This window comes from Eretmochelys imbricata, chromosome 2 (genome assembly GCF_965152235.1).
Source record: "Eretmochelys imbricata isolate rEreImb1 chromosome 2, rEreImb1.hap1, whole genome shotgun sequence".
In the NCBI taxonomy this organism is placed as follows: domain Eukaryota; kingdom Metazoa; phylum Chordata; order Testudines; family Cheloniidae; genus Eretmochelys; species Eretmochelys imbricata.
In genome coordinates, this window is record NC_135573.1 from 56999663 (window position 1) to 57013798 (window position 14136).

Consider the following 14136-nt stretch of genomic DNA (forward strand, 5'->3'; position numbering starts at 1 on the left):
AAAGCGGCTCCCTTAGTCTACAGGTCCCAGAGTGTAGTGCGCCATCTTGAGTCCGGCGACTTACAGCCTTTCAACACGTCCCGGAGCCGTGGCCAAAGTGGAACTTGGTATGATGGGACTTGTAGTCACCACCGGCCACTTTGCTTCTCGGGCGAGCCCACTGTTTGAGGGTGATGTGTAAGCTGACGTACGAACCAGTTTGTAGTGTGCGACAGAGAAAAAAGTTCAGCTTATTATTGATAGTCAAATTCTTGCTCTGGGACAATAGTTATTCTAATATAACAATTTAATTGAACATTTGCTTGTGAATGTATTTTTAATTCCCCTGTTATTTGCTGTAGTTTTAATAAGATTCATGAGTGTAAGGTGCTGTACTAGTATAAATTAGTATTACCATTTGTTTTTACATCTATAATACTAACACAGCTGCTGTTCAAATGCCAATGTATTATTATTAATTCAACATTTTACAATAAAAGTATCTAACACCTAGCATACTTTTGGATGCTGTAAAACAAAACAAATAAATTAAAATAATAGTAACTTAATTATTCTGGGACAAACTGCTTAACCCTCACTACACATTCAGTTCCATTGTTTTCTATAGGACTGCTCTGCATGTGTGTAACTCTACTCCATAAGCAGTTCCACTGAAGTCAATGAGAAAACTGGAGTAAAGTTTCATCCCTATTTAAGCATTTTCAGGATTGGGGCCCTAGAGCACAGTGCGTGGCCATCCGTAAAAATACTTAGATGAACAGACTATTTTAGTCAAGTGGATGCAACTCCATTGAAGTTCATCTGTTTATGGCAGCGATGCCTTAAATGACTTTTCAAATTGCACAATGAATCAGCTGGCTGCAGAGATTTTTAATTACACCTCTGGGCCTGAACACTGTTGGGACTGTGGATCGCGCCCAACTCAGCATGCTGAAGCTGTAGCCAAGCTGGAGGGGCTTTAGTGATGTTTTAAAAGGGAAGTGTTTATAGCCTCTTCCTCCGGGTCTGTAAAAGCTTACTACTGTGTGTTTCAATGAGACATCTACCCTTCGCTTTCCGCCCCTACATTCCCATCCAGCTCTGAGCCCCTTCAACTTGGCCACCGGTACAGCTCAGGCACTCAGGTAGTCACCTCCCTATTCCTAAATTGTATTCAGGCACCGCGTAAGACAGCAAAACCCAGGGCTTTTGGAGTTGGCCTCTTCCCGGACCCGATTCTTTAAGTGTATGATGCGCATGCGCGCGCTCTCTTTTCCGGTGGGGATCATGGCGGGCGAAGAGTAAGTGCAGCTTCTTCCCCGGGAAAATCCGCTTCCATCCGCGGCGTGGTGGCCTCTGCCCCCGGCCGGCTCCCCGAGCCCGACCGCTGGGGCTCTGCCTCTCCGCTGCCGCTCGTATTGACCCACCTCAGGTCCTCCCCGGCGACCCAGACCTGTGTGTGGCCTGGGCTTGGGGCGGCAGAGGGGGTTGTTTCTCCTCGCCTGGCGTGCGCAGGGCTTGATGGAGAGTCTCTTGGGTGCGGCGGAGTCCGAGGGATGCGGCCGCCTGACTGCGTAGGGCCCTGGTGTTGGAGGAGGAAGGGTGTCTGGGAGCGGGGCTGGGGTTACTAGGGGAGAGGTGTTGCTGTTCAGGAACCATCATGATGGGATGGGGCAGCAGCGTGTACAGTCTCGTGTCCCATAGGTAATACAGCAGTCACTTCTCTCCTTTCTTGCCCTGTTAATGTGCTGTATGAAGCATTATTTAGGGCCAGATGCTGCCTTTAGATGCATGGAACTAGTGGGAGTTGTGCCCATGTATCGAAGGGCACTATTTATCTCTAAATGGACGATGCATTACAAACTGTGATGTTACTCTTCTAAAATTAGGAGCGACTTCCTAGATGGTCTTTCAGACAAACTCCCACAAAACTTAAGAGTTGAATTACAAGCCTCAGTGATAATGACCCTAGACTTCCTTCATAATGAAGTATCATTATCAAATTTAATAGCTATTCCGGCTATAGCCAGGAATTGCTACAGCCACCACTGCAGCAGTTTGTCAGCAGTTCTTGAATTGTCCCTGGACTGACTTGTATTCAGAGCTAGATGTAAGATCCATTTTTTGAGAGAATTTTCCTCAATTTTAAGCCAGAGTGATAGTTTTTAATTAGCATGAAAGAAAAACAAATTTTAGACTCCCAAATGGTGTCTAAAAGGCAAGTGTTGGATGATAGTCTTTCAAATTGCTTGTTGCTTTTAATTTGTAAGTATTCAGATAAGTAGTTGCTTTATAAATATCTAGAAGTAGCAGTAAAGGGTAGTTACCTTGTGGTGAGATGTAGCTATTTAGCTGCGTACAGCAATACTAGTTTCGTTATCTGTGGATGAAAGATGCTATAAGTACACATTATAATGCTATGCAGGAGTTCAGGCCTGAGTAAGACCCTAAACAACTGAAGATACAGGGAGGCAGAATGTAATTATAAACTGGTTCAAGACACTGAGGCCTGTATTTTCGTTTCCATGTGTGGTTTATGTATCTCAAAGCTGCTTATAATAATTCTTAGTTAAGCTAAATTTGAAGACACACCTTTCATTATTTGTCATGTGAAAATGATCTATAAATAGACTCTCAAGTCTTGTTGTTTTTTTAATAATTTAGAGGAAAGAAGGTGCCATCTGTTCCAGAAAGCCTTTTGAAAAAGCGAAAGGCTTTTGCTGATATAAAGGCCAAGCGTCTGAAGAGGCTAGTAGTTCAAAAGAAGGTAAATATTTTAATAAACTTTTTTGATTGAATTGTTTGTTTATACAGTAAAGGCAATTCTAATACATAGTGATAGAGAGAGAATTTAGTAGATCTTAAATCTGATATATAGACAGCTGTTTTGTTAATCACTGAGATTTTGCAGGGTATTTTAACCAGTTCATTCATGGAATATTGATCAAAAACAGAACACACAGTCTGAGTACTTTAAGTGATGCAAAACACAATACCCTTCATAATTTATGGGAGAGTAATCTTAGAGGCAGTATTATGATTTGAAGTTCAGAGCTTAATGTTCATTGGTATATGGTAGGAAGATAGCCTATTCAGTAAGAAATTGCGTATTGGTGCACTATGACATATTTATTAAAGGCCTTTTGAAACTTTGTCCAGAATGTCACTAGTATTACTCTAAATACCAGGTGAGGGAAACAAACTTGTCTGCTTGTCTTAACTATGTCCAAAGTGTTGCAATAAATAATTGTTGTATGCACAGGCGATGCTACAGTACTGTAAAGCTGAAGTTGATTTTTTTTCTGCTTTCATGTGTTAGGATGGTGTTATGTATCTATTATACACATTTTGTAAAGCTTATTGATCACTTGGAATGATATAATTGAGCTGTTGTAAGTTAACATGTTTATGAACATAGTGTACTTTTGGGTGACAATTTTATCCCTAATTTCAGCTTCGTAAAGCGCAGAGAAAACTCATCTATACGAGAGCTCAGGCCTATCACAAGGAGTACAGGCAAATGTATAGACGTGAGATTCGTATGGCCCGAATGGCACGCAAAGCTGGCAATTACTATGTACCTGCTGAACCAAAACTGGCCTTTGTGATCAGGATCAGAGGGTAAGATATTTACCATTTTGGACTATGGTTAAAATTCATGGGGAATAGATTCATTTTGTTAAGATTTGTGGGGAAAATTTGGCCTTCCCGTATTTGATAGAGCAGCACTATAGAGTATGTAAAAGTTCATATCATTTGTAATAAAACCCTTCCACGAGTAAGTCACAGGTAGGTGTGGATTGATAGTACTAGCAGAGGACTCGTTCAGTCAGTCTAGTTTCTAACCACAAACCCACAAACGTATTTGGATCAAAGCCCATGTTTTGGCATTGTCAGTAAAGAGGCAAAGTAGCAACTGTGCATGGAGAGTGAATTATCCTCATTTACATTGCAAAAATTAGAATTTTTTACTTTTATAATGTAAACTGGATAATATGAATATGTCTGCAGACCATTATTAATGAGAAACCATAGAAATCTCTCTCTCCACATGTTTCAGAACAGCTTGTTTAAAGGTGTACTAGGAGAGAGAAATCAACTAGTAATCCAGGAAAAAGGCTGTTTAAAGAAGGGTGTGCCTGGTTCTCATTGAAGGTGAACTATATCCCTGGTTGTTTTCGGGTGGGGGCACTGAATTGTGAATCAAGAGTATCACCTTCCTGCTTTGCTTTTGCTTAAGAGTAGGTCAGACTGAGCCCTTGTTAGCTTGTTGAGGAGAGAGACTAGATTATAAGTAGATCTGCTTTGAATGAAAATTTCAGAGTATAAATTTGAGATGGTAAAACATAATACAGTTCAGTACAATTGTTACTTTGAATCATTGGTAAGCATATAGCTGATTATTGAATCAAAGCCACATAGCCATGTAGATCAAATTAATTGATTATTACAGACAAATGTAAATCTAAGCATATCACTTATGCACTTTGTAGTATCAATGGAGTTAGCCCGAAGGTCCGTAAGGTATTGCAGCTCCTTCGCCTCCGTCAGATTTTCAATGGCACATTTGTAAAACTCAACAAGGCTTCAATTAACATGCTGCGGATTGTTGAACCCTACATTGCATGGGGGTAAGTGAAGTTTTCAATTTAACTTTATCAAGTGAATTTGAAAAGTAAAATACAGGATGTATTGCTCAACACTGAAATAAGTAGCAGAAAAAGTAAACACAAGACCTGGTCTGACTCTCCGTCATGAATTCCCATTGGTGCAACATGAAGCATTTTGCATCCATTGTGTTGCACTGGGTTGTTACGCTTGGCATGCTAAGGGTCCTCTAAGCTGCGTGGCTACATAGCTGTCTATTGAGCATCGTGCTGGTGCTCAGCTGCAGCAGCAAGAGATAGCTCTCTCCAAACCCTGGACTTGCTGCGGCACGCAGCCCTGGACCTGCAACAGCGGCAGGACAGGCGCCCTGACCCAGTCCAACTGGACCTGCTGCAGCTAGGGGACAGGTGCCCCTTCCCCAGCTCGGCCCTGAACCTGCCACGGCCGGGGGACAGGCGCCCTGGACCTGCCATGGCTGGGGAAGAGGCACCTCTTCCACCCAGCTCAGGTACTGCTGTGGGGGGGGGGAGGGGAAGAGTCCTTTCTACCCACCGTAGCCCCACTGCACCCCTCATCCCCCTCTTCCCCACTGCACTCCAACCCTCTCTCCCAGCCCTGAGCCCCCTCCCACACTCCAAACCCCTTGGCCCCACCCTGCCACATGAATTTTGATATATGCACCAATATGGAGGTGATGTGTGCACATAACAAAATTCATTCCGCACATGAGTGAGACAAGTTAGAGGGAACACTGTTTGTATGTGTGTTGTCCTCATACTAAGCTCAAATAATTTAATATAGAACTTCATTTTTTGGCATTATTGAATGAGAATCCCAATCACTTCTATCTCACTTCTGTTTTTCAGTTACCCCAATCTGAAATCTGTGCATGAACTGATCTACAAGCGTGGTTACGGCAAGATCAACAGGCAGCGCATTGCTCTGACTGACAATTCTCTGATTCAGCGGTGTCTTGGTAAATATAACTTAATTTTTTAGCAATGATTTTGTCCTAAGATTATCTGATTTAGCTAAAAATATGAGCTTAAAAATTCTGAACACTACCTCTATCACTAAAAATAGGTTTTAATATGACAATAAATCACTGTCTTGGCAACTTGATGTAAAGCAGGAATGAAAGTATTAGCTTTTCCTATTAGAAATCAAAACTTTCAAAATGTAAAGTAAATTAAAGTTTTACTAACTTTTATAATTTGACTAGGTATTCAACTGTAAACCTTGTCTCTCCGATTGATTTGCATTGATTTCTAATGGAAAAACTGATAGGTCAAGCAGGAGCCTTTTAAGAATGAAAATATCAGTGAGAAATCATTACCACTAAGAGTGGAAATACTGAAACAATGGCAGGTATTTCTAAACTGTTTTGAAATCATTTCCTAAGTAAATATGCAGTTGTCAGGGTTCCCTCCCCACTCTGAACTCTAGGGTACAGATGTGGGGACGCACATTAAAGACCCCCTAAGCTTATTTCTACCAGCTTAGGGTAAAACTTCCTCAAGGCATGAACTCTTTGCCCTTGGAGGGTATGCTGCCACCACCAGGTGATTTAACAAAGAATCAGGGAAAGGACCACTTGGAGTTCCTGTTCCCCCAAAATATCCCCCTCAAGCCCTACACTCCCCTTTCCTGGGGAGGCTTGAGAATAAACAAGATGAGCACAGGCGAGCCTTGGTTTTTTTAGGACACTAAAAAATACAATCAGATTCTTAAAAAAAACAGAACTTTATTAGAAAGAAAAAAGGTAAAAGAAGCACCTCTGTGAAATTAGAATGGGAGATAATCTCACAGGGCAATTAGATTCAAAACACAGAGAATTTCCCTCTAGGCAAAATCTTAGTTTCAAAAAGAAAAACCAGGAATATACCTTCCTGTCACACACAGAAAATCACAAGCCAAAACAAAAGTAAACTAATGCATTTCCTTGCTAATACTTACTAATTCTAATGGAGTTGGATTGCTTGCTTTCTTGATCTCTCTCCAGCAAGCACACAGAACAGACAGACAAAAGACCCCCTCCCCTCTCCGATTTGAAAGTATCTTGTCCCCTTATTGGTCCTTTTGGTCAGGTGCCAGCTGGGTTACCAGAGCTTCTTAACCCTTTACAGGTAAAAGGATATTGTGCCTCTGGCCAGGAGGGATTTTATAGTACTTGTATACAGGAAGGTTGTTACCCTTCCCTTTATATTTATGACCAGTAATCAATATCTTATATCTAATCAGATTTTAAGATTTTGGGATATTAGTTTAACATTATGGTGCAGGAAGTTAATTTCCACATTCCATTTTACTGAATGTTGGTGAAACCTCACCCTCTCCATTCATCTAGAATTAAAGGCAAAATAGTTTGTCTATTAACAATTCAAATTGTTCTTGTTTGCTTTTCCATTATTTACCTGGGTCACTAAAAATAGCAGTATATGTTCTACTTTTATAATTTGCTGAGATCTGAAAGTCCATTATTCTTTACATTACAATTCGAAGAATTGGGTTTGCACAACACGAAACACTCAGTTCCTGTGTTGTATTACCAGATGCTCTTGGAAAATCTGAACTCTTGATGTTTAAAGACTACATTAAATACAGAAATGCCGTTGTTGCATTGTTCACTAAATCCTTGCAACAGTTAATGTGAGATTTTAAAAAAAGATGAGTTTCAGTTAAGTGCGAGTGTGTAATCTGTGTTGATTTAACTTAATTTTTCTTAAAAGGCCACTATGAAACAATGTTTACCAAAATTCCATTGGATTATCATGGTTTTCTTTTCCCTGTCATTGCTGGTTTAGTATTATAATCAAGCTTTCTGTAGTGTGTTGCTGTCTTTTTTCATATGTAAGGGGGAAGCAAACCATTTGTTTCTAATTAGCAATAGTAACAGCCTTGAGGGGAAAAATAGTACACAACTTGTTTTGAAACATTAAAGCAGAGCATGCTGATTTGTGGACATTGACTTGATCTCAAGTAAACTTGAGACAGCATCGGTTACTAATGAACATAACACTCAAGACACATTTTTAATTGTGGATAGTGTTTTGTAGGTAATCATGCCACAGGCCTTGGGTTTTAGTCTGATAGTCTTGTAGAATTACTGTTTCCTGGATTTCAGAGAAATATGGCATCATCTGCATGGAAGATGTGGTCCATGAGATCTATACTGTTGGCAAGAACTTCAAAGTGGTGAACAACTTTCTGTGGCCCTTCAAGTTATCTTCTCCTCGAGGTGGAATGAAAAAGAAAACTATCCACTTTGTGGAAGGTGGAGATGCTGGCAACAGGGAAGATCAGATTAACAGGCTCATAAGGAGAATGAACTAATGGTAAGACACTTACTGTCACAGGGAAAATGTACCTTAAAATTACCACCTCCTTCATTTTACTTTAAGTATGCAGTAAAGGACGTGGTCCAGTGGATGTGGAAGGCAAAGTTGCTTGATTTTAAGGGGCGTATGTAGTTGATGTATATTATCTATTTCGATCAGACTGTTAGAGTGTGAAGCCTTATTGAACTAGTTTGTCCAATATCTGATGGTTAACTTATTGAGTGTTAAAATCATCAAAGGGTATAAAAAACACATGTACAGAAATTGTTTGGATCTTGATCATAACTGTTATGTATTTTTTCCCAACAACTTACTACTAACTTGCTAAACAAAGAATTTAAATATTTAACCATGCTTGGGATTTGTAATGGAAACGTTGACTGCCCTTACTGGCATTAAAGGATCAAAAGTAGTACTCATTCCCAGAAACTTCTTGCTTTTGCTCTTAGCTATCATCTGGCCACAAGGGTTCTTTCTTGTATCCACTAATCTAGGTACAAGTGGTCTTTTTGAATTTGCAGAGTCAGATGTGCTTATAGAAATGGCAGGGGACAGGGTATGGACTTAAAATCACTTCTACACTTTTAATTGAGTATGTGTATTAACATGACATCTCTGTTCCCTATATTGGCCAAAGTAATAATCTATTTCAGAAAAACAGGCAAAAAAACCATAGAGCACAGAGTTAGTATGGATTATAGAAATGGTCAGGGGGCTTGAGGACTACCAAATTCCTAGTCTAGAGGCTGATAAGAAAAAGGTCGGCCCACCAATGTGCTCCATGGACAATGTTACAATGCATTTGATTAACCCACATGTGTTGGGATTTCTAATGGTACTATTCGTTCACTGTGCTTGGCACTAGAGCTCATCAGGAACTTTGACAAGGTTTTTGTTGGGACATGCCATTTTGACAAAACTGAACTGGTTAGTGGGAAAGGATCTGTTCTGTCAAGTTTTCAGCTCAGATCTTTAAAAATTTCAAAATTGTCAAAACGCTTCATTATGACATCTGAATTGAAAAATTCTGGGCTTCTGGTTCAAAATGACTGTTCTGAAATTTAAAAAACAAATTCAAAATTACTGAAACTTTCAGATGACCTAAACTGGAATCTTCTTGGATTTGGGGTTTGTGAAAATTTGAGATTGACTGTGTCCCCATTTGGAATGGGAAATTGTTCAGAATAATTTTTGTGGGATGGAAAAACAGTTTCCACTCAGCTGTACTTGGGACCTCTTCCCTATCAGCCTTTGGCGACAGGCTGATACCTATGCTGAGGGGAATTGACCACTACACATGCGCGGAACTCATGTCCTCCACAGATTTTTGTTCCTCCACAGAATATATATTCTGCTGGAGGGAGCGCTGCAGTTACACCATTTTCCCATTAGGGGCTGCTGTGGCACCAGAAGAGAGGGCAGTAAAGAGGGAGGGGGAGAAGCCGCATTCCTCATAGTAGGGCCCAGATGAGGAGGCATGGGATGGACAGAATAGGGGCTGCTGGGGGTGGTCACAGACTGGGGTTCAGAAAGGCTAATGGAGGGGACAGACTGGAGTGTGGGCTTAGGAGCTAGTAGGGTAACAGCACTGAGCCAGGGCCACATGGGGAAGGTGGGGGTTGCAGGGCCCCGTGGGGACAGGGGCAGATGTGCCTGACTGAATGGAAGAGGGTAGAGGTCAGCCAGCTCCCTAACAATTCCTCTCCCCGCACCCCACCCCAAAAAAAAGCCCTGTTCCATACTTCTCCCCTCCACACCCAACAACCCACCAGGTTCACTCCCAGTCGCCTTCCCAGCAGTTGTTTCCCTGTCCCTCAGCTCCTCCATTACCCGACTCCCCCCTGAAGTCTTTACACTGCTTGTGAGGGGTGCTGGACGTACGTTTCTGTATTGTAGTTTAAATAAATTATGACTCAAAGGTCTGTATTAGATTCCTTACTAGGCATATTGTTTGTCAAAAAACATTTTCTGAATCTTTTTGGGTCTGTATTGTTACAGACATATTTGCTAACAAGTATTTTGAAATAAATTACTAAAATAATTGAAACTGGCAATTTGTTACTTTGACAAATAAAATATGCAGAATTTTAAAATATTGTGTGCAGAAAAGATTGCATCATTCAGTCTGCTCTTCCTGCTCTGAGCACAAGAAGGGTTCTGCCTTCTGTTGCTGTTTGTAGCTTTTCTAAGCAGCAGCAGACTGAAATGGACTTGGTTCTTGTTCGCTAACTGTTGCCCACGGGGTTCTAAATAGCAGCTGGTTTTATCAGTTTTCTTCTGTTGTGTGTCTACAGTCTGAATGGTAGCGTAGAGATGCAGTGGAGCTATGATAAGAGTTTTGTGCTGCATTGACAGAGCAAAATAGACTGCATGCAAAGACTTATTGGGCCATTTTAGCAATATGGCATTACAAAGCAATGCTTTCAGGAAGAACAAAGGAAATATCCCTCACTCCCTTAGAGAAATTATGCATTAGTTAAGGCTACGATTTAGTCAGTTAGGGCCCTACCAAATTCATGATCCATTTTGGTCAATTTCATGGTCATAGGATTTTAAAAATAGTAAGTTTCATGATTTCAGGTATTTCAATCTGAAATTTCACTTTTATAATTGTAGGACTCCTGACCCAAAAAGGAGTTGTGGGAAGGTTGCAAGGTTATTGCGGGGGGGCGGGGAGGGGTGCGCTGCGGCATTGCAGTACTGCTACCTGTACTTCTGAACCGCTGATGCTGCCTTCAGAGCTGGGCAGCTGGAGAGTGGAGGCTGCTGGCCAGGAGCCCAGCTCTGAAGGCAGAGCCATCACCAGCAGCAGCACAGAAGTAAGGATGGTGTGGTATGGTATTGCCACCCTTGCTTCTGTGCTGCTGACAAATTTCATGTGGGGAGACCAGATTTCATGGTCCGTGATGCGTTTTTCATGGCCGTGAATTTGGTAGGGCCCTAGTTATGAGTATTTTTAGTAAAAGTGATGGACAGGTCATGGGCAATAAACAAAAATTCACCGCCTGTGACCTGTCCATGACTTCTACTGTAAATATCCCTGACTAAATCTGGGGGGAGGAGGGGTGCGCGAAAAGTCCCAAAATTCTTGACTTCCATGACAGACACGGAGCTCTATGCATTAGTATACAGAAGAATGAGACAATTTGCTGCAGTTGCCCTTTTTAAAAACCCAAGCACCTAAATTAGATTAAACATGCTCAACATCACTGAGTTTATTGTACTACACCACAAAATAGGAAGCCTTCCGATTACTTGCTCATTAGAGATTAGAGAACACCTAAATGCTTTTCTGTGTCCTTAAAGGAGGAGAGAAGGCATTAATTTTTAAAAGGTGAGCTTTTATGGCTGTGAAGATACCTTCCCAATGTCAGCAATTCAAATAGTCATTGAAACAATGTTTCAATTGACCCAAACTGGATTTTTTTCCCCATTTTTGGGTTATTTTGCTCTTTCCATTAGTCCAGGGGTGGCTGGAGCTACAGGAGCCAACTTTCCAATGTGCTGATGGGGGTGTTCACTGCTCAACTCCTGGCTCTGCCATAGGCCCTGCCCCCACTCCACCCCTTCCCGCACCCTCCCTTGAGCCTGCTGTGCCCTTGCTCCTCCCCCCCAGAGCCTCCTGCATGCCACAAAACAGCTGATCAAGAGGTGCGGGGAGGGATGAGAAAGGCGCTGATCGGTGGGGCTGCTGGTGGGTGGGAGGCACTGGGAGTGGGGGAAAAGAGGGAGCTGATGGGGGGGCTGCTGATGTATTACTGTGGCTCTTTGGCAATGTATATTGGTAAATTTTGGCACCTTCTCAGTCTCAGGTTTGCCACCCCTGCATTAGTCACTTGGGGTTGACTGGAGATGTGGAGTGTTTTCCTCCCTGTGGGTGAATAGGCTGCCTTCTCTGAAACTACCTGCTCATAGCAGTACAGGGGTTTTGTGATGAGCTCTGAAATTGGCCTCCTTACCGCTTGCTGGTTGTCTGTGTGCTTTAAGTTCTATGGATCAAAAGTTTCTGTAAGAGCTTGTTCTGTAGCTAGCTAGTCACGTGGTGCTGGTTTCTTAGTCCACCTGCTAAATTGCAAGTAAGCAATTAGTATTCCCAGGAATGATTGGCTGGTGGGGAGGGTGAAGTAGACTATTCTTTGAAAACTTTGGGAGCTTTTCTGAATAAGACTTGGAGGTTGGGATAAAATCATTGTATTGCTATTACGCTAGTCTAGTGATCACACTTAAGTTTTGTAGAATTTTTTTTATTTGGTTCTGATGGGGTAACTTTCTGGGTGGTTAATAGCTTAGTTCTTTTAACATCTTTCCTGGAAATTTAACAAACGTGATGAACGCACACTTCTAAAATGCTAGTAAATACATCTTCAGTCATTCAAAGTTGAGCAAAACTGCCTTTGTTAGATGTCCGAAAACTGGATGGCAGTTCCCTCTTGTCTAAATAAATTGCTGTTTTTTTCAGTTGTATCCCAGCACATTGCTCTATAGCCTATATTGGTATGCAGTCTGCACTCCTTCCATCAATGATCTTTTCTTTTTAAGTTTACCCAGCATGATGGAAAATCACTGTGGCCTAAGCTTCCCAGGAGCTTTGTGTAGGAAGGAAGTTTAAGCCATACTTTTTCCTTTCTTCCCCTGAATGCGGTTAAGCCGCCTCTGTGCTCACATATACAGATGGCTCAAGTTCAGTGCAGTGGTGCTTGTCATGATTTTGATTGGTGTTCCACCTCAGTAGCATTCCTTGTCACTAGCTGGGATCGGTTTCAGTCCATTCTATACTAGTTCTACAGGTCAATACAAACTGCAGTGTCACTTTCATTTCCTTTTAATCACACTTCCTTGTTCTTACGCCCTTGCCATGTTATATTTGGGCTGCAGGTATCAGCAAAGCATTTTTAAAAACTCCTATAGACCACTTCCATTGGTCTACAGCTCTTGTAAACACTTTCTCCCCTTTGTTTCCATTCCTTGTGTTTTCTTTCCTGCAGAGAATCCCAGTTACGTTACTACTATCTACTGTAGTTGTTTATACACATTCTCTTTAAATATATGAACAATGAGTAACTCTTTGGAAAGACTATTCAATTTTCTTTTTCATTACAAATCTTTGTGAGGAGGCCGAGAATTGTCTGCTAGTAATGTAGTGAAAACTAGCTCCCTCGCTTAATAAGGAATAGTGTTCATCTGAGCTAATGCCCATGTAAGCAAACATCTTCTAAAGGGCAGTATGCCTGAAGGTGAACATTAATTTCAATTTTACATACCTGTGAGGATATGATTATTCTCCTCCTTTGTCGACATTAGGGAGATCTTCTAAATATTTCCTACTGTTGCCAGCATTGTCTCACCTTGACCAGTGTTTGTGTTGGGAAGCCCAGTGCAGCTGAGTGCTTAACACAAAGCTGAAACTAGTGCCTTTAAGCTTTTTTGCTTAAAATTCCCTTGTGTAGACCCAGGACTCATAATAGTAATATAGGTGGAACAGAATTGAAGTGCATTTTTACGCAAGTTTAGCATCAACATTAACAGCAGGGACTATGACTTGACTTAGTGTTCTGCCTGAAATACTAGCTTTCCTCTTCATTCAAGGTAGACTTGCTTCTTCCTTTTGTCACATGAATGTTGTTATATTAGGAGATATGTTCTAAAGCTACTGCTGGAAGACCGTGCTTTATTGTGAATAAAGAGACTTAGGTATTGAGGTTGGAGCTATTTGACTAGCATAGGATTCTAGTAAAGTCAAATTAAATAGCACCGAAGGGTCTTTTCAGTCTGGTTGAAAATATATGTAAAGTCACATCAACTGTGATAAACTGATAATTTCTATATTACCATCATGCAGAACTAAGAAAATCAAATAATATTGTTAATGTTAATTTGTCTTCTCTTTCAGGTGCCCAGCAGTGGACTTTCCTACTCTGATCTGTTAATAAAAAAATTTCTGTGCACAACAGTCTCAAGTCATTTTGCCTGGGAATTTTTCTGTAGTATTCCTGCGTAGTCACATTGTCTAGAAGTGGGCTTTAATAAGGTATTCCCAAAGCTTCATAATTAAGTCAGTAGAAGAGAAGTATAAAATACTACTTCCTTTTTATTTTACTTCACACACATTCTTCCTCTCAAATATGAAGTACCTCCAGGTAAGCCAGTCCAACCCTCTACAGTGGAAATTCAGAAGCAGAGAAGAGGTATAGAGGGGCTTTTTTTTTTGAGG

General features: G+C 41.2%; 1 protein-coding gene across 1 annotated transcript; it reads left to right on the forward strand.

Moving 5' to 3' along the window:
- Nucleotides 1-140: 140 nt before the first annotated feature.
- On the forward strand, nt 141-13873 carry RPL7 (ribosomal protein L7). Its single transcript, XM_077810146.1, has 8 exons — nt 141-187; nt 1158-1280; nt 2644-2746; nt 3434-3600; nt 4473-4610; nt 5454-5563; nt 7712-7922; nt 13816-13873. The coding sequence occupies exons 1-7, from the start codon at nt 174-176 to the stop codon at nt 7918-7920; spliced, it is 864 nt and encodes a 287-aa protein (XP_077666272.1). The 5' UTR covers nt 141-173; the 3' UTR covers nt 7921-7922; nt 13816-13873.
- Nucleotides 13874-14136: the final 263 nt, after the last annotated feature.